Source organism: Falco cherrug, chromosome 2 (genome assembly GCF_023634085.1).
Source record: "Falco cherrug isolate bFalChe1 chromosome 2, bFalChe1.pri, whole genome shotgun sequence".
In the NCBI taxonomy this organism is placed as follows: Eukaryota; Metazoa; Chordata; class Aves; order Falconiformes; family Falconidae; genus Falco; species Falco cherrug.
This window is the reverse complement of record NC_073698.1, coordinates 98,240,148-98,261,575: the sequence shown is the minus strand read 5'-3', so window position 1 is coordinate 98,261,575 and position 21,428 is coordinate 98,240,148. Positions and strand designations below refer to the sequence as shown.

Here is a 21,428-nt window from a genome sequence, read left to right as displayed (position 1 = left end):
TGGTACAGAGATTATTCGTAACTATGGGATCAATTAATTAATTAGAAATGGAAGAAACTGCAAAGAAATAGTGTTTTAAATTAAGGTGATAATTTACATCACTTGGAACTTTTTAAATAGAACAGACTGATACTTCATAAGAGCGTTATGACCATTTGTATTGCATTACTACAGTCTTCCTCTTTTAAAACAATGGATATAAGTAGTATTTGTTTGTTTTCAGTTTACACTGCTGATAAGGTCTTTTAATTTACAGGAAAACTATAGGCAAAATGACCAAAATACTGGAAAGAAAGGCCTTGAACTGCCACATCCTCAAGTAGGTAAGTAATTCATCCATATGTTTTTAATGGAAGTATATATAAATGTTTGCATGGGAATGTCTAAAACCCTCTGCATCAGAGCCATATTTGAAATAAATCCAGTATCATAACATTTTTATTATGAAACAAAATTACTTCAAGATAACATTGAAAAGTTATAGTTGAGAGATATATATATATGTATAAATATACAAATATACACCGAAACAGATGAACAGCACGGTTATTATAAACTGTTTTAAAGCTAAAAATAAAATTCTAATATTTATGAATTCCAAAAGTATCATTTTAAATAATTTGAACTTTACATAAAAAATGGAACAGAAAAATATTGTTTAGCAAAAGCACTTTTGTGTACTTGTTTTTTCTCCAGATCAAATCTGCAAAGTGTATCACTGAATCACAGGATGACCGAGGTTGGAAGGGACCTCTGGAGGTCACCTGGTCCAACCCCTCGCTGTTCAAGCAGGGACACCTACAGCCAAGTTGCCCAGGACCATGTCCAGACAGCTTTTTAACATCTCCAAGGAGGGAGACTACCATCGCTCTGGGCAACCTCTGCCAGTGCTCAGTCACATGGTTAAAAAGTGCTTCTTTGTGCTTAGACAGCCTCCTATGTGTGTTTGTGCCCACTGCCTCTGGTTCTGTCACTGGGCACCACCAAACACAGCCTGTCTCTGCCTTCTCTACACTCTCCTTTCAGGTATGTTCATAAGATACCCCTGCTCATTCTCTTCATCAGCACACTGCCCCATCAACCAGGTCATTAATGGAGATGTTAAACAGGACTAGACCCAGTATGGACCCCTGGGATATGCTGCTAGTCACTGGCCTCCAACTAGACTTTGTGCCACTGATCACCACCCTCTGGGCTCAGCAGGTCAGACAGTTTTCCACCCACCTCACTGTCTGCTCATCCAGCCCATATATCAACAGCTTCTCTATGAGGATCTCATAGGAGAGAGTGTCAAAGGCCCTACTGTAGTCCAGGCAGACAACAGCCACCGCATTAAAGTTGTTTATCAAGTTGGTCAAGCATGACTTCCCCTTGGTGAAGCCACCCTGACTGCTCCTGATGCTCATCCTTACTGTGCCCGGAAATGGTTTTCAGGATTAGTTGCTCCATCACCTTTCCAGGGATCCAGGTGAGGATGAGCAACCTGTAGTTCCCTGGGTTCTCCTTCTTGCCTTTCTTTAAGATAGGAGTGACATTTGCCTTCCTACAGTCTTTGAACACTTCTCCCAGTCACCACGATCAACAGAAGACTGTAGAGAGTGGCCTTGCAATGACATCTGCCAGCTCCCTCAGCACTTGAGGATGCATTCCATCAGGGCACATGGACTTATTAATGTCCAGTTTGCTTTAGTATTCCCTGACCTGATCCTCTTCCAACAAGGGTACATCTTTCTTGCTCCAACCTTTGCCTCTGGTCTCTGGCATTCCTGATCTGCTACATTCAGCACTTCAGCCTTTTTCACATCCTGTGTAACCAAGTCCCCCATCTGATTCAGCAATGGGCATACACTTTCCCTAGTCTTCCTTTTGTGTCCTATGTACTTATAGAAGCCGTTCTTGTCTTTGACATCCTTTGGCATATACAGCTGAACTCACCAAATTTCACAGTGATGTCATCAATGAAACTCCAATTTTGCCTCTGCAGCTCATTTTAAAGGTTCTCCTAAAAGAAACTCCCATTGTAAAAGTTTGAAAAATAGTAACATACTACGTAACTAATTCTAGAAAACTGTGAAACAACTTACATTCCAAATTATGATCATATAAAGGTAGGAAAATAATAAAAAAAAAACTCAAACAAAAAGAATACTTTGACAACTTTTTTAATTGTCTATATAAAATGTATGGAAAAGAACACAATGTTTTGAGTATTGTGACTTGATATTTCCACAATATTCAAGTACACATTGTTTCTACATATGTACAGCTCCAGCTGGTTTTCATACAAATTCCATCTGTGTATTTGAGAGCAGAATTTAGCATATATTTAAAAATAAAATAATTTAATTTTAGTGAAAGACAAAATTTGTAGTATTTAATCTGCAGATCACATTTTGATTACCTGACTGATTTAGTTCATTACTTATATGACAGTTCATTGTTACTAGTGCTGGCAGTTCATATGGAACTTCATGCAACCCAAGACAGTAAGACCTCAGCTGAATTTGGAGGTTGTATCTTGTTTGAAATCCCCGTGCTGTGGTTTCATCATTTTGCTTATTAAGTTCCTAGTTAACCAAAGACTGCAAACCAAAAGGTCAACACCTAAGATATTCCCAGATGGACAATTATGACATCCTTCAATGACAGTAAAGCAGACATCATATCTATTTTTATAGCATTTTAGAACTGCCTACTTGTAGGAGTTTGCCTGCACGGCAGATCACAGGCTGGTATGCCACTACAGCTAAATTCTGGATTTGGCCTTGTATGGCAACATTGCATTTTTCGCTTGGAGCAGCAGTGAAGTTTTGAAGCAAATCTGACAGTCCTCAGTTGCTACCTGATAGTTTGTTTTACTAAGTGTTTTTGGTGTGTACTAGGTTGCTTTAGCAGAAAGCTGAAGTGGAAGTTCTCTCCAGGGACATATCAAGTTATCTCCAATGCTTAAGTGGACATAAAGCTGCAAAGAACCTTATACAGCTTTCAGAGTAAATATAATCTAACAGAAAACAGTCAAACCACATACAGGATAGATGTATGGGCCTAAGCACCAAATACATTGCTCTAATAATCTGTTTCTCTTGAGATCAATTACTTCCTTATGCAGACGTTGCCTCTATCTCCTGATATTTTGCTGCAAACTGGCATGTTACTGATTTTTAGCATGAAATCCAAACCTGTAGCTCTATTAGTTCACCACTTGGGACTAAACACTGTGGATGCCAACACTACATTGCAATTGGTCATGAATATTTAAAATACTTTTGCATGTATTATTTTGACTTCCTTCTTCAGAGTTCTGTGCTTGTGCTAAATTCCCGTATTTAGACATTTGTGACTTGTTAGATGCAACAAAAAAAAGTTCAGCTAAATTATCTGCACTAAGGGAATATGAATGCTGTTATATTTCATATAAAGGAAAAGCATGTGTTCAAACATTTATGCTCTTCTTCAAAGAAAGGTTAAAGAAATTAACTACACAAAACTATCATGAACACTGAAATTTTGTCTAACATACCTTTAAAGTTTAAAATTTTTAAGTGTAATAAGTGCTACTATTATCTTCAAATATTTTTTCATTGTTAATATGTCTAAGGCTACTTCCTGCTGAATAAATAAAAATATCTGCAATGCAGAATCACTGTTTTTGTTGTTGTTTGCGTCGGGCTTTTTTGTGGTTTTGTCCTTTTTAATTATTACCACCTGGTGACTTTTCTGAAACAAGAGCCATATAAACTAAGAATTTTGGGAAGGCTGCCCCTTTAGATGTTACTATTATGCTCCTCACATTAAATAATAGTTTAATTTGTCATTAACACAGCTGGCATTCCATTTCCTTACCTCTCCTTCAGATACAATACCAGTTACGGCCCAGCTTTATACTTTCTGCTCTTTTACTTTCAGAATTTCAGAACACTTACAGACGTACCTCCATCCAACTGAAAAGCATGTGTTACACACCTCTCATCCTGCTTCACCAAAACCACACCATGCAACATCACAGGAACATACCCTCTTTTTCTGTTCCCTAGACATACAGTTAAGCAAGAAAGAATAATTTTATATGAAAGCAACATTAAGCTGTGGTTTAGGCTTGTTTTCAACTCCTCTTAGTCCCTTCAAAACTTTGGGATGCTTCCCAGTGCTTGCTCTGAACAGAACCTTAACATGTTCAAAACTCATACTACTTGACTCTAAGGTCTTGCCACTCAGACCCCTTTAACTTTGTGATGTACCCTACATACAAGGCCTCACACACAGAGTATCAAGAGAACTTCCAACAGCAAAAAAAACCCAACCCAGACCCAACCCCAACCCCAAAACCTCAAAAAACAAATAAACAAACAAAAAAAAGCCAAAATCACTTTGGTTAACACTTCATAGTATGCTACATAGCATCCAACTTATTTTACTTTGTATTCCCAGGCAACGTAAATACCAGTTAAGACTCTGGGTGAGAACTTGAAGTATGAAAGGCTGAAGAATCTTAGATAATCATTCCACATGTATTTGTGTAACCATTTTTCCTCAATAATCCCACTGAGAAAACAGTAATTACAATCTAATCCGTCTAAAAAGATGTTTCTTAAAAATTAGTATGTAATGTATTTTTCTGCAGTAATGAAACTCCTAAACTTCAGAACTTGCATTCCACTCAGGACAGACAAGAAGTGAGAAAAGTATTTTAAGGAGAAAGGCATTTTAATTTAAAATAGAAGCGAAGACATTATTTTAACTAACTCTCAATTTATCTTTCAAATATTCTCCCTACAGATTTCAACTTCAGAATCAAGTTTGGAAGGTTTATATATGAAGAGAGAGAAACTGAACACCTCTAGTGTTTGAGAAAGATTGCTCAAATTTATTGGTTTTAAATCAGAAAACAAGAGCTATGATCTCAGAGATTTAGAATCCTGGAGGAAGGAGATGGCTTAGGAAAAATATATGCCCCCTCTACAAAGAAGTATCTTTAATGTTTAGACACTTAAGAGGTAAATCAGCCATGAATGTACGAAAAATAAACTGATCTATGTTTAAGTAACTGTTGCCAAACTTTGAGTAGTGAAGTTCAGCTTGCAGATTTATGCATAGAGAGGAAAATCATTACACTTTCCTATTACTGCACACTATCACGTAGTAAATCAGAGCAATCTGCATTACAAACACTATATGTAGTCGGGGAAAATGATACTTTCCAACAATCTTTTGCTTCAACAGCATAAAAACATCTTTAAAAACAGAGATTGCCAGTTTATAATTTTTATATAAAATCTTAAGTATTTATCACATTAAAAAATAATATCCAAATATAGCCAAACACAATATTCGTAACTTTCCAGTTCATTTGTTCCTTCCCCTTCTTACCTTCTCTGGAGGTGCAGGAGGGTGAAATCTCTTTGCACAAACTAGAAATGCATCAGGCTGTGGCTTGCCACACTTCACCTCAGGGTCATCTCCCAACACGATATGATGAAAAAGATCAAAGAATTCTTTGTGTCTGGCTGTTTTCATCTGAAATGTCACTTCAGCTGAGCTAGTGGCAACAGCTATGGGTATGCTGTGTTTGTGTAAATGACGGATCAGCTTATCAACCCCTGCAAGACAAAAATATACATTTTAATTTTAATATATATGCATGTATGCACATATATGTATTAATCTTTACATAAATACAATATATTTAGCAGTATTCCAACAATATTTTCTTACAGAATATAACAACCTCTTTCCATCAGTTAGTGTAGAAAACAATTCTTGTTGTATTTGAAACATTCCTTCTCCACACAAAAATCATGGAACATTCCTCAAAGTATATACTTGTTCAGTCATCAGATGATGCTTTTCTCAAAATATGCCAAAAATGAGATCAACATCATTGCATAAGTATATCCACTAGAAGCTCATAAAGCAATGTCCCCAACTTTATGTATGTTTATTATTTCAGACTCTGTATGTGAAGACACACAAGGGAATATTTTCTTTTATACACAGTTATGCTTCTGGGGAAAAAAAAAAACCCAAAGAAATATACTCTTCTCACTGAATGGTATAGTTCTAATTTCTGAAGCAGGTATTCAGCTGGCTTAAACCAGCCCCTAAGAGAGCTCAGTTTCTCTTTTGTAATTACTAAAGCGAGTAACAATGGGCAGAGGCGGGAAGCTGTCAGTCACAACTGTTAATATACCAGAGCTTTATCTATTGATGATGTGAACCCAGAGTAATGAACATCTCAAGCCTAATGGGTAGAAACTTCAATCCAATCCAGTCTTCTAGGGAAGGTTAACGCAGTAAACAGTGAAAACACAGCAGTCCGTGTAAGAGGGAAACCTACTTTATTATTCAGTGCAAGTTTTGAGTTTCCTATGCAGAGGTTTCAATGCTTCTTCAGTGCAGCATTCTAAATGTTGGATACCTCTCCCAGGCAAAACAATTAACAGTGTCTAGTGGTGAACAAGAGTGGAGCCCAGTCCTTACAAATTTAAAAGAGAAAATCCCTCCATACATGTAACATCATTTCAGCTCTGCTTCTTGGCATGAATTCAAACTGTGTTGGACACAGGGTGTTAGTTTTAGGTAGATAAGCCTCCAGTTTTGGCTCTTTGAACCAACTTGAGCAGAATTTTATGTTTTCACCTTCCAACTGCATGAATTCTTATCCTACTTTTCATGCCTGATCATACTAATGTAACCTTATTCTCTTCCTCCTGATTCACCACCATACTTAGGTCTGGTCCCTTCTCCCTCAAAACATTCCTACTCCTCATCCATTTAATTCTTTCCTTTGCCAACCCAGCATCTCTGATTTGCATTTCCCATGTGATCCAGCTGTTCTGCCCCATTTTGGCAATTCTATGAACAACAATTTTACCTGCAACACATTTTTGCCAAGTATAGTCATATGTGCAACTTTGAGAAATTATAATTACTGCTGATAAAGAAGTGTGTAGATTAGTAAATAGGTGTATTAACTAACCCATCTATCTCAAAATATGACTTGCAGATGTGGCCCTCTGCAGATTTCTTCTCTATTTTCCAGAATCTAATCAACCAATTGATGACTGACATTTCCAGCTCCATGCTTGAAGACAGCCTTAAATTATAAATACATGCACTTCTGTGATGTTAGACTCACAGCTGGACAGAAATAACAAGTGTTATTCCTCCTCTAATATCAATGCATCACCCATTTAAAAGCCTTTGTATGCCCCCTTAAATAATTATACTAATGATAAGCAAGTGCTTATTATCCCACATGATGCTGCTCCGTCCTCTCACTAAAATATGATACTAAATACAAGTCAACTTTTTATTCCAGATACAGAATATGTTTTCATTCTGAATCATGTGAAGTAAGCCTGTATTAAACTAATGGAAGTACTAAGACCTCCTGATGTAAAGCAGTAGCCTAAATGTCTCTTTTTTTAAAATAAAATGCATTCATTCAACGGAATTTATTCTAAATAATCTGCAACACTTAGCAAGGCTGGCATATCATGTGTGTGGTTGTACAAAGCAGAAGTCTGAAGACCACACAAGTAAGACTTTTCCCACCTCCTATGCCTTCGCTGATATAGTTCGTTTTCTCTATAAAGTTGTGCTCCATGCAAATAGCTAATTTTCTTCAGTCCCACTGCATTAGAGCTTCAGTTCATCTGTCACAGGGCATGTATATTGTAAGTTTCTATTGGAGGTAGCCAGCCACAGAAAAGCGCTGTTGCAGAAAGGTTATTTCTTCAGTGTTCCCTCTTAGATTCCCCCAGCACATCTCATGATTTCAGTGTGTAAATGTGTATGCATGTGTTTACTTTCTCTTTTTGGCTTCCGTCACTACAGGGGAGCAAAAATGCAGCTGTCCCTAACAGCTCCAGAGAGCAAAGATTTAAATTATTCAGAAAATGCACTTTAATAAAAATGTGCCATTAAACAAGTTATTATTTGCGTATGTTTAAACATAGCAAGGTAGATTAGGAAAAAAAAATCATGGGGAAAATCAGCTGCGTGGAAAAAAATAAATTGCATATGGAAGAACAGCTGCATAACTTAACAAGCTCAAGACAGTAGCAATTGAAAAATATTTTCATGCCAGGTTTGTTATTTCTTTGTAAAAGCTATAGATCACAAAATCCATTTTTGTTTGTATCAATTACCACCAGTATAGCTCTAGACACTTTGCCACCACATCAGATTACTGACAGTTATTGTACTAATTCAGCATATAATTCTTCATTAGGAATATAATATCTTTCTTAGTATCTTTCTAGTGCTTTTTTTACAGAAAATATCAACAGAAGGGGAAGTGGGGAACTGCTTTAAAGATCTGCAAGAAATTTCCCCTGGCATATACTTTGTCATTGTATCACCCATAGCTGCATAGATTTTTCAGTCAAATGAAGACTTCAATTACATCAAAAACAACTGATTAAAAACTCAGTAACTATAAAGAAGTACAATGAAAATTTCTACGAATTTGCTAACTTCTAACTTACTTGTAGCTACCATGCAAGGGATCAAGGCCCATCCATCATAGAGGGACCCATCTACTAGGCTTCCTGGGACCATTCTCCACCCACCCTATTGAAAGCTTAGCCACATACAGCAAGTTGTTTTTTTTGGGGGGGGGTTGTGGTTGTTTTTTTTTTTTTTCTTTCAGCATCCTTCATTAAAATAAAAAAAATTAAAAAGATTAAAAGAAATAAGGCTCTCTGGTTTTCCAGCATAAGGATACATTCCTAATGTGGTACACATGCAGTAACAGTCTTAGGCAGTACAAAATAAATTCTTCCAAGTAATGATTAGAAAAATCAGGAATAAATACCCCACATTGCTATGCTTTATTTCCAGAAGTACTTTTCCATTTCAAACAATCAAAAAGGTAAATACTGTTTCTTTTATCTGTTTCTTTAAATATTAGATTTTAGAACAGACACAGAAGCTTACTATATTCTAAATATAATAGTTAGAACACTGGTTGACTACTAGAAAGAAAAGAAGGTGAAATGAACTGTAAGCCGAGTTTAGTTACAGAAGCTGAAAAGAAGGATCAACTTTAAATGTCAGCATCTTTACAATCTAATTAATCACAAATGTCAATGAAATTAACAAATTTTGGAAAAAAAAACCTAACTATATCAACAGAAAGGAGTTATTTTTCTCAGACCACCGACACATTTTAAAGGAAGAGATCAGCATTTTTGTTCTAGATGTTGTAGAAAAACATATATAATATATATGTAAATTTCTTTTCAAAATAAGTAGAATTCTCCATTAGACTCTCAATGTGGTGTTTGTTGTCTTTAGATTCAGCTGAAACCACAGTGACTAACACATTGGATCAACTGACAAACTAAAATTAAGACTTATACTGAACAACAAAACCCTTGGGCTAATTGTCACATTTTCCTTTTCATTGACTAATACAAACATGTACAGCAAGAGTTCAGGCAACCAAATAAAGCTTTGCTAAAATGATCCAGTGATAGTCCCTATCTAATTATTTATATGCAATTACAAGACTGTTTTCGATACAATTTTTTTTCAATTATCACATTTTATAATAAAATGGCATTATTCATTATAAAGTGAAAATCAACAATAAATAACTCCTGAGAGCTAATTCAAATTGATAGAAAACAAAGGGAATTTTTATTTTCCTTTTAGCTTTATACAAACATGAGCTCTGTGACATACAGAATACTTCAGAACAGTGAACATCACATACATTTTTGCTGTATTTTATTTGATACACTTTCAAATTTTCATACCATCCCTTTTCTTGTTTGTCTACCACTAAAGAGAATGCTGTTCTTAACTTGTATCACTTCTGGAACTCCAGATTCGGACCTATTTCTTCTGAAATGGGAGGTAATATAGGGAGATAATATAAAGCTCTTCTGTTTTTTCCTAATATAAGTCCCCAACCAAACTTCTGACTTACAAAGCATTTTTTCCTTTTTCTCTTTTCTTAAAGTGAAATTTCTATGAACATGTTACAGTACAGTATAAGAATGCTTTTCAAGATAGAAAAGAAAGCAATCTCCATCATAAACTGGGCAAATATATGAGACAGGGTAGAGTTGTTCATGCTGTTTGCCACTTCAGCACTGAATCATAATTTCAGTTTCCTCTGTTCACCAGTTGAACTCTTTCTGGTGTTCACGTTTCTGCTTGCAGCTAATTCTTTTGAAGCTTTGCCAGTACCTTAACTTGAAAATCCACTGTTTGATGGTCTTCTAAGCACAAAGTCCTACAGCCTCATGGCTTCAGGAATATAGCTGGCTTGTGTACCACCAGCACAGAGTGCAGGAACAAGGTCACATAAATGCCCAGGCCTACACAGACAGTCCCACTGTCTTTCTAATGTCTGTTTCAGTCCTAAAAAGATGAACATAAGCTATGTAAGGAAAAGGCCTTAAAAAAGAATGGGACTCCCCAAGGCCTTCTCCTAAGCAAAAGCATACACTGTAAATAGGACCCCAAGAAGTGAGCACATTAATATTTACAAGGCAGCTTTTATGGAAGTTCAGCTTCAAAATTACATTACAGAAGCTCCTACCTAACTAAGAAGACCTCAAATAAACAAACAGTGGCATATTCAGTGGCAAATCCTTTCATGAACATTAGAGTGTACTATACCTCCCTGCAACTCTTTAGTCCTTCCTTGGGTGCCACCTAGGTACTAATCACATCTTATTTCTAATTAATAGTATTTTAATCATTATGCAATCCCAGGAAATCACTGGGCTATAGAGAGACTGTGTGTGTGCTATGTCTTTTTTAAAAAATTTTATTAGAAAGTTAACATGTTCTGCTAGGAAGAACATAGAGCAGATACATCCCCAATTTCCCCACCCTCAAACAAAACCCTAAGAGTTCACAGGGGTTTCAATTCTGCACCAACCATCATAGATAATATTCTTTCATACTTTCCAACTAATTTAGCTACAGTGTTAATCAATTTAAGAAAATTTTGAGCAAGATGTAACAGAGAGCATAATATACATTAATACCTTATATTCTTCTAAATGAGTGTTGTCCTTACTCAAACCATTACAGTGTTGGACATCTACTAATCAGAGAAATAGTGTAATGTAAGATTACTAAAGTTTAAGGTAGCAAATGAAAAAAAACCCCAACAACCACAACAAACAAAACACATTAAATAGAGCACATTCCTTATACTAATTAAATGCAAGTATCAAATAGCCAGTGGAATCATGTTATACTGTGGACTTCTCATAGATTCTGCCTGTTCATTTTCAGATTGAAGTGCAAGTTCAAGCTAAGCTATTACAGAAAGGCAAAGGCTACATGTACAGAAATTATAAAAGCTTTGGATAAACTGAAAATTATAATTTTGTGCCTACCTCTTCATAGGTGCTTCTTTAGAAAGCAAACATGGGAACTCTTTTAAAAAAAAAAACAAACACCAAAATAACAAATGGGTATTTTAAAACTGATATGAAGATGATTTTCTATACCTAAAAGCTTCTCCATAGTTAGTTTAGTTAGTTTAATGAAAGATACTACTTTTCATTTAAGACTTTCTCTCACATAGGCCTCAAATCATGTATTACAGTAACATTACTGCTACCTACAACTGCTGTGTATCCTTGGACATAGTTTGGGGGACTACAGAAATACTTTAGAAGACGTGAGTTATTTAGGGCATTTTACTTATTAAATTGTCTTATCCCCCTCTGCAGTTAGTTACGGATAATTTGGTTATTTGTTCAATTAAATTCCTGTACTATTCTCATTTTTTTGTCTGTATTTTGTAATTGCAATAATGTAATTTGGTCTCCAGTTAATTTTAATTGTTGAAAAGATATTCATTCTCCTTACTTTGATATGCTGTACAGGCCACTCTCATCTGACAATTTAATCATGAGTCCTATTAGTCACATTTATTTTATTGTAACTGTATAAGCCAAAGGCATGATTCTCTCCCTAAACTTTTTGATAAAAAATGTGCTGCTTTGAAAAATGGGGTTGGGTACTGAGAGATGCCATGAAGTTCTTTTTAATGGAGAAAAAATCCCCTGTATTTCACGGGCAACCAAATCTTTCACTACTTGCATTTTGTTGTATCTATGTGTGTTTGAGTCTTCTTGGGGGGCGGTGGGGTGGTGTACTTTATTTATTTATTTATATAATCTGAGCTATTTACTCTTGTCCAAAAAAACATTCCTTTTTGTTTTCCTTTTTGTATCATGTTTGACTAGTCCATTAATCTATTACTTCTTCTATCCTGTTTTCCTTCACTGGTGTATGCGCATGTTTTGAGTCTCTTTCCCTGCTATAATTTTGGAGCTCATCTACACTATGTAGCCCATGCCAATATAACAATACTTGCTAAGTCTTGTAGCTGAGATGAAGCATATTCTGCAGAAGAAACAACACAGCTATAGGCTTTTTAAAGAACATTGTCTCAATCAACAGACTTTTGCCCTATGCACTGAAACTTTTGTTGGAAGAACTGTACCATGCTCCTTCTTCACATACTCTGCACACAAATCATGAGCCCAAATACAACTTTACACTCTTTTTGTAGACTTTTAGCACTCCATCTTCACATACATCTATGACAGCATTGCTCTTCGTTCACCACTGTGTAGATACAGTTAGCTTTCTACTCACAGTAATGGCATGAGAACAGAGAACACCTGACCTCTGGGGCACCAAAATCAAAGCTCTTTAGACAACTATACTCTAGTCCACTTTATTTTGGTGTAATCTTACACAAAACAAGCTGTCCAAGAGCATTCAATGTGTATTTGGAAGAAAAGATTTACTGCTGAGAAAAAGACTAAAGGAAACCGAAGTGCTCCATGCATTGTTTAAATTAACTGTATACATGTATTATGCGTGTCTTGATGATTTATGTCCAGTTGAGCACAAATGGAAATCTTAAGGATAAACATAGCCTCTGTATAAAAAGACTGCTCTTTTTCAAAATCATTTACAGTTCCCACACTGAATGTGATATCACACCAAACTTAAAGCTCTTAAAAATTTCATCACTCTCTTTAATCAAAGAAAAGCTAACATTACCACTCAGAGCTTTGTCAAGTTGATTGGATTTCTAGCCAATATAATGGTAAACCTTTAAATTCATAAAAACGATTGAATGGAAAAAAACTCAGCAGCCTCTAAACACTAAAAGCATCCAACAAACTAAAAAAAAAGTATAATCTCACTTAGAACAAGAAGCAGCTGTCTGTTCACTTAAGTCACAAACTGATTAAAAAATATTTTATGTAGTCTGGTGTGCTACAACAGCTGCAAGCCCATCAGCACAGTGCTATTCATTATCTACACTTGCTCTCAATCCTCAAGTGCATTCAGCATTGCTGCTGTGAAGGTGAGCGTGACAGAGGCGGAGCTTTCCAGCATTTGGTGTAACCGCCATGGAAGCTTTGTCAGCCCTGAACTGGTCAGGCAGTTGGCCTAGATGATCGTTGTAGGTCCCTTCCAACTGAAATAGTCTATTCTACTCTATTCTACTCTGTTCTGTTTCTGAATCTCATGAGACTATGGAAACATAAGTCTCAGATCCACCTGTTTCTTTATTTCAGACACTGTTTAAAATTGCTATCTGCAATGGTATGTTATACTTTCACTGAATTACAAAACTGGAGGTGGAAACTAATAACCTAATACTCACTTTGAAAGGTAATTGGCTATTAATGAAGAGTTCTATCTTCTCATCCTATTGCTCTCTAAAAAGTACCACAGATCCTTCTGTTGGCAGAGACTCCCTATTCATGAAATCGATAATCTCATTTTAGTCTGCACATACTGACACATGCATGGCCATGGAAAAAACATAAGTACTAAATTTTACACAATTCAGAACTCCTGTCAACTGTGTTGCTGATTTCCTGATACAAGCATTTTTCAGTTGCAGTCCTTTAGGACTTAATGCAAAGGCCAAATGTTTGAAATCTACCTGACAGCATCATTCTGAGTTTGCAGCTAATTGACTTATCTCTAGGGGTTACAGGCTCACCAAGCCCAGCATGGACTCAATGCTACAATTAAAAAGTAACAGCACGGAAAAGAAAAGGTAACATGATAGGAAGTCTGTTTAACTGTTAAAGGTACAACATGAATCAAGGAAACAACAACTAAGCAAACTAGACTGCTGGTTGAATAGAAGTGTTCAAGAAAAAAATATGAATTGCCATTGGAACTTGAACTGGTTTTCTTTCTTCTCTTTTTGTGATTGCTGACTGGCTTCACTTGGTACTAAAACTGAGCTATGAAATTACAGCCAGCTGTACTTGAACTGGAAAATAGCTTGCACATCACATTCTGCACTGGCTGAACTGGAGTTGCAACAAAGAAATCTCAGTTATCATGAAAATGACCCAGGAATGGAAAATGTCTGAAAGGTATACACAACCATACAATGCTTAAGGAACTGTGCTTTGTGATGATGATGAGCCACAAAACAGAGACTGCTATGAAGAAACGGTAATAATTTCATAAACCTGATGTGATTATAGTAAATGCTGGCAGCTGTGTAACTCAGAGTCAGGTTTTTCTGGCTTAATGTATATTCTGGGTTTATGTTAAGCAAAGCCCACCTATACATATATAGGTAAACATACATATGCATGGGTTTTCTTCTGGCTCCACTTGCCACCCCTTACTCTTCTCACAATCTACTTCAGTGCAACATAGTACTGCATTGGCAGAAACAGAAAGCCTACTATGTTACTCTTGCAGATAACAATGTCTGACAAATATTTACAAAAGCTGCACCAGTGGCAGCCTTGTCATTTTGTCAGTGTTGTCTTGGATTAACTTATTTCTCCACTGAATCAAAACTAGTCTTCTCTAGGATTCTTTCCGAACTAAAAATAAATCTAAAATATATAAAACTAACTGTGAAAAAATCTCAAATAGTTACCAGAAAATTCCCTATTAGAAATTGATATATCCTCTTCATAGACAAAAATCTGTATTTTTGTACATTTTTGATGTACTAAAGCTTGTCAGTCAATTCAGTCATACTGAAATAGTCAAAATTTAGTCTTCAGCCACTAATGTCTCAGAACTGTTGTACATTAAGTGGCATAGCTATGACACAGCCTGTCAGACAAAGCACTGCTTTGCCAATCATGTATTCATACAACTTGTATTTCATCCTTAACTATCACTAATGACCTATCAATTACCTGATTTTGGAATTAACAGAGTTATCATTGCTGGCAAAAAACATGTGCATAGCTCATTCTACATCCAGAAACAAGTGCTGTTTTTGCTTAAGTCACTTTTTCATGTATCATTGGTCATCATTCAGCACTGTTCTTCAGCAAACCAAATTTGAATCTTACTTTTTGGAAAAACTGTAGAAATTGATTGAAAAATAGAACCCCACCTGCCTATTAACTGTCAAAAGATGGCCAGAAACTCAGCATATCAGAGCCATCTTATGTCATTAATAAATGTGACAATTAACTTTCACTTTACTCCATTTACCTGTAACTATCTGAAAGATCAGTTTAGACAGATAACATGCAAAACTCCAAATGTCACCACAGTCTTACAAAAAACCTGCATGAAGTTCATTCTCTATTAAAGAACATTAAGAGGCCGTAGAATAAATCTACAAGGATTATGTTAATAAATATCCTCAGAAGATACAAAAGGACAGAAGAAAAGTATCAGATTAAAAAATCTGGTTGTCAGACTGAAGAACAGGTCAGTCCTTAAAGAAACTAAAGAGCAGGTAGCTGGAGCCATTTCTATCTTGTTAACTGACATCAACTTAGTTTTTCTCAAAATTCATGGCAATTCAACTTGTTTCTCATATGCTACTACCAAGTAAAGTACAGATCCCATTACTTCAGTGACCAAGGCTGCCTTTGCTCCCTGCAGTGGCCAGCGAGCATAAAATATTCAAGTTCACATCAATTCTGCTTTAGAAAATAGCCTGAAGAAAGTTATCACATGTATTTAGTTGAACTGAAAAGATAATCAGTTGAACAATTCTGGGGATGATAAAAGTGTTTATTTGCTTGTCCCAGTAAGGATTTTGCTTGTTTCATCTACAATAGCCCAGCTCCAGCAAGCCCAGAATTCACTTTTTGAAGGCAGGAACAGTGCAAAACTTCATCTTTCCTTCAGCTAATCTGTTCCATCACCTCTCTGCAACTCTGTTGAAGCCAGCTCAGTCACATTATCACAAGCCTCAGCAGGCAGAGAATAACCACTTAACGGCATCTACTACCTGTGCTGTTACATTACAGCAACTCTTCTCTGTGCCTCCTAACACTTCACCCAGTCTGTCCATTTGATATTTTTTAAACTCAGGCTAGGTTTTGGGGTTTTTTTTGTTTGCCTTCTAAAAGATATAGCTGCAAAGTTAGTCCTGGAAGTTTGATGTGAAAAATGAAAAAACCATCCCCCCATCTTTCTTGTTTTCCTGGAGATTTTAAGTAGGTTTACAGTTTTAGGTGAATCTGTAAATGAGAAAGATGGAATTTGAAAAATCTTGCATATAAAAGACATCACAGAGATAACTCAGCTGCATAAAATACTCTAGTTTTTAAGCTGCCTAAAATAATTATACCTTTTATTTTTGCTGCTTGTTATTTATTGCTAACATATCACATATTTTTAACTTTAATGCTTTTAATGAATTATGAAACTAGTTATAAAAAAGCATCTAAAAATTAAAACATCATTAATGCACTGTAGAGTCTGTCAGAACAAACAAGCACACATTGAAAGAGAAAAAAATTATAACAGACTCATTATAGTGACATGGAGTTATTTCACTTCCAATACTTTTTTTTATTCTTCCCCCTTTCCTCCATCCTCCTTTTTTATTTTTCATTTTTCCTTCATAAATTATTGATATTTGCTCCAGGAAGTTTAACATTGTACAAAAAGTTAACAGCAATTTTATCTTCAAGTATTTCTTGTCCTGCATGGCTGAGGATTTTTCTCTAAGCATTTCAGATATAAATGTAACTGAATATAAAAGTATGAGCTCACACCGTAGATAAGATTCATCCTCCTGCTTATCTTGAGCTACTTGGTTTAAGCTACTCATTTGGACTTCCTGCACGATCACTGGTAAAAGACATGTATCTTCAGAGGGTGATAAAAATTACTTGTCTTAGGATAACCTGAGAAGCCCTCACTCTCCATTGACACACATCTGGCTCAGACACCATGCTTACATTTCAGTGTTCAGGTTAGGTAAGATTAACACCAACTGAAAGAACCCATGGGCTCATACATTTGCCTGCACATTTAAAAGTGTGTTTGTGCTTAACAAAGTCACACTACGCCCAAAGCCAGAGAAAAATAACTTGCAAAGTTACACAGCTGTCAACTTTTATAAAGAATGCCTGGTTTACAAAGCAGATTTCATGCACATTTACCTAGTCTTTTTTCTTCTTTTCAAATATACATAAAGAAAGCTGTTCTCCAAGTAAACAAGAGAAAAATGTTGCCAGTACCCTGTAACAGGTAAAAAATTAAATTCTTTAACACATAAAGAACAGGTAGATTTGAGTAAAACTTGTTAAAACAAGAATGATGAAACTGAACCTTTAAGAGAAACCATTGTGTGGAAGGCAGGTTAAAGATTTCTACCTTGATTAGCACTAATATAATTCCATAAACAGTTTATAAATATTGAAGAGAAACATACCTGGCATCAGTTCAGCAGTAGGGAACACCTTCTCCTGCTTCATTTTACATTCATGTAATAACTCTTCTTTGGTTATTGGAAGATCTAGAACATCTCGAATAATCTGTGCCCCTTCTAGGGCTTTTTTACCCATGACCAAGGATTTCACATCCCAGGTATAGGTCTTTCCAAAACGCCCACAGATCTCTTCATACACTACCGTATAGAGATGCTCGGTATCTGCCAGAAAAAAAAAAGAAAAAAAAAAAAAAAAGAGAGAAGAAGATTAAAACCATGATCAACCAGCTGAGCAGTCAGTCTTACAAGGAGGACCACATATATGGTCACAGAATGAACTGCCAGGAGCCAAAGAACATACCTAAGTGGACAAAATTGCCTCCCTTTATTTGCAGCAGGGAAGCCAGACTTCTAAGATCACCTCAGATGTACCTAGTTTTTCAAGCTGTCACTTCTTTGATAAGAAAAGGTTACAGAGGGTCACAACAAAGAACTATCTAGAGCTGCTCTTCCATCACTTTTCTGTACTATACAAGTTATCAACCACTGTCTTAATTCAAATATTCTGTTCTTTGCATAAGAAAGAAAAGAAAGGAAGGAAATCTGGTACTTGGGGGATGTCATTACATATTGCATGTGAATTGGAAAAAAAATATTAATTATTTAAGAGTGCCTTTGAATGGAAGCTTCAGAGTGCCTTCAAAGATGCTACAGTCATTATTATAGTGCTGCTGGCACCTCTGCATTTACATGTGATTATTCAAGCAGAACACACCCACTTGTATTTCCAGGGGGTTTCTGGCAAGAGTAAACTTCGGGCTGAATTCTACGAGTGAAACTATCAGCTTCTATGTCAAAGGTGGTTTTAGTTTTCAAAATAATTTAAAAAAAAACCAAAACAAACAAAAAAACCAAACAAACCCAAACAATCCTTTCTTTCCTGCCAGAGAAATCTTTGGAAAAGGTCAATAATATTTAACACTAAAATAGGGGGGGAAAAATCCTTTCAATTCTTGGTTTCATTTCAGCAAAGATCTTGAACAGTGGCTTTTCTACCTGTTTATCTGTTTAAGTAGTCTTCTTTGAAACACCAGCTACTGCTGTTAACCACACTTTAATCTCCTTCTCATGCATGTCTCTGCCTTCTGCATCTCTAAAGACATGTTTCTTATTATCACTTTAGCAATGAAAGGAAGCAGTTGCTCTTAAGAGATTTATTTAGAGAAATTGGGGACTTCAGTGATCAACATGTCCTTTGCCATGTAAAAACATTTTTTATAGGGCTAATAGTGAAATTATTCATGCGGACATTGTCTCACTTTCTGAATATATAAGAAGTATGCAACAGAGTTTAAACTTTAGGCTTTAACATAGGTACCACGAAGAACACAGACTGAAGAACTAAGAGCAGAGCTCATGACTACAACATATGTGAAGACCTTCCCTGCAGTCTGACAAATGCTTACCGCTTAACCACAGTAATCTGCTTGTCCTGAGATCAGCAGATGATTCCAACCTGAAATCAAATGAGAAACACAGGGGCCATGTCCTGTTATTGCAGCTACCACCATGTGAACACACAGCGGTGCAGAAGACATGCTCTACTACCTGCCAGAGTGCTCTTCTCTGTGTTCCCCTTCAGTTACTAGAAGGAATGTTGAGCCAAAAGATTGGCTAAAAACCCACTGCACTTGTCTGGACTGCTTAGCAGGGCAACAAATGGTTCACAAAAACCTCTTAGGTTAAAAATGAAAGGAAGGAAAAAAAAAAAAAAAGCACCTGTGGTACTCTGCAAATGTTTCTTAAACTATTACAGTTATGGAAAAAAGAGTCATCTTGGAAGAAAAAAAAAAAAAGCAACTGTGGTACTCTTTGCAAATGTTTCTTAAACAATTACAGTTATGGAAAAAAGTTAAGAGTAATCTTGGAGAGCCATAAAGCACACTGGACAGGTATCAAAACAGAAACCAAGGAACTGGGCTTTATGAAGTGTTGGACTGGCTAAGACCAGGAAGGAAAAAAAAAAATCAACAAAAAAATCCCCCCTGTTTGCTTGATACTGCCAGGTGGTACTCTCTGCAAGCTGAGAAGGTGAATTAAGAACAGTGTTTAAAAGGTCACAGTTTTCCCTTTCCTTTTTTTTTTAGATACAGTGATTTTTCTTCTCTATCTGAGTCACCAGGTGAAGAACATAAAATTCTTACTCTAAGTTTAAAATTGAAATTTAAAATTAGTCCTCATCTTATTAAGTCATACGTAGCAAAATAAGTAGAAATAAAACAAAACAAGCAATGAAAACGTATAATTGTAGAACATGAAAATTTTCCTGCAGGTCTCTATGATAATTACACGTTTATCTATTTGAAAGTGAAAGACTCAACTGTATAGCTAAAGATAATTTAATAGCCTCCTGCATTTTAAACATGGTGGGACATATCAGACCTGTGAATAAACTTTTCCTCTTCTTCTTAAAGAAATGCTTAATCTTGTCCAGATCGTGGACCTAAAAATAACCTGTTATGCAATGTTGCAGTTTGCCAACTGAAGAGCACTCATGAACAAGTTTGAGCGGAACCTATTAAAATAGCTAATTATTATCCTATTTGTATTGTGTCAGAACTTAGTTTTCTCAGTGCTCAGAAGCCCCAAACAAACACAAAACAAAAAAAAACAACACCCAAACTGGTCAACACAACCGATCACTGCCTACACTAATTTAAATGTGTGTTTAAAGCAACATAAATGCTCAAACGAGCAGGATGTCAGAAAGCCTTCTTTTCCTTCCCTCTCCTCATTAATTATCCGTTAAAAGAACTGGCTTACAAAATCTCCAAATTCTCTTTCAAAGAGATCACTTTCACTCTGCCTGAAGTCACAGCATTTGGACCCTGGACATGAACTTGGTTGCAATGAAAATTATCATCATCTCCAGATTCACGTCCTCTTGTAAGACTCCACATATTTGTAATTCTTGAAAAATGACATGATTTTAATTGTCATGATTGGATGACAAAAGCATAGGTGTGAACATTTTACTTTCTTAAACAGACATGTTTCACTACAGCACATGAATAAAACCTGAAATCTGAAGGAGAAAGTACACACACATGAGCACCCACACAAACTGTAAAATCTCCAACTGCAATCTGAAGAGACCACTGCTGAAAAAGCTGCACTTTCTACATACCTAAATAACAGGTAAGGACATATCCTCCTTTGATTGAAGACAAAAGAAAATCTTTATGTTCCTCTTATAATTAGACAGCAGTAAATAAATACTAAATAATGGTACAACTTCAAGATTTCTTATTCCCATTGAAACAGAGAAATCTCAAAAAAAGGTGTTTAAATACTAGCTAGGCTAGCTTTTTCACCATTATCATATAAAATAAACCACAGCACAACTGATTGATCAGAGTTTCAGTATCGCAATGAATCATAATTTCAACCTACTATAAATCGGCAACACAATAGGAAATTAAATCTAACACACACACTTGAATATAACACATCAATGAAATAAACCAAGAGGAATTATCAGTTCAAGTGCCTAATTATAGACACCTACTAGTATTTTAGACACCCTATTACGTCCAAGACATCCAGACACACTAAAAAACAGTAATCTGGGTGAGACTCACACGTTCTACAACATCCCAACTGGTAATAAACACATACATATCAGCAAGTGAACCCAGCCCCTGCTGCTCGCCCCCAACAGGAATACAAGCTCAGAACACAACAGGACACACGTGGC

At 36.0% G+C, this 21,428-nt stretch overlaps 1 protein-coding gene across 1 annotated transcript in view; it reads right to left on the bottom strand.

Moving 5' to 3' along the window:
- PUDP (pseudouridine 5'-phosphatase) overlaps positions 1–21,428 on the bottom strand; it is a 75,330-nt gene that overhangs the window by 27,933 nt on the left and 25,969 nt on the right. The window contains exons 2-3 of the mRNA XM_055703382.1: positions 17,675–17,893; positions 5,368–5,597 (exon numbers count right to left, since the gene is read on the bottom strand). Coding sequence (XP_055559357.1) covers positions 5,368–5,597; positions 17,675–17,893 — 449 coding nt within the window. The remainder of the gene's footprint in view (positions 1–5,367; positions 5,598–17,674; positions 17,894–21,428) is intronic.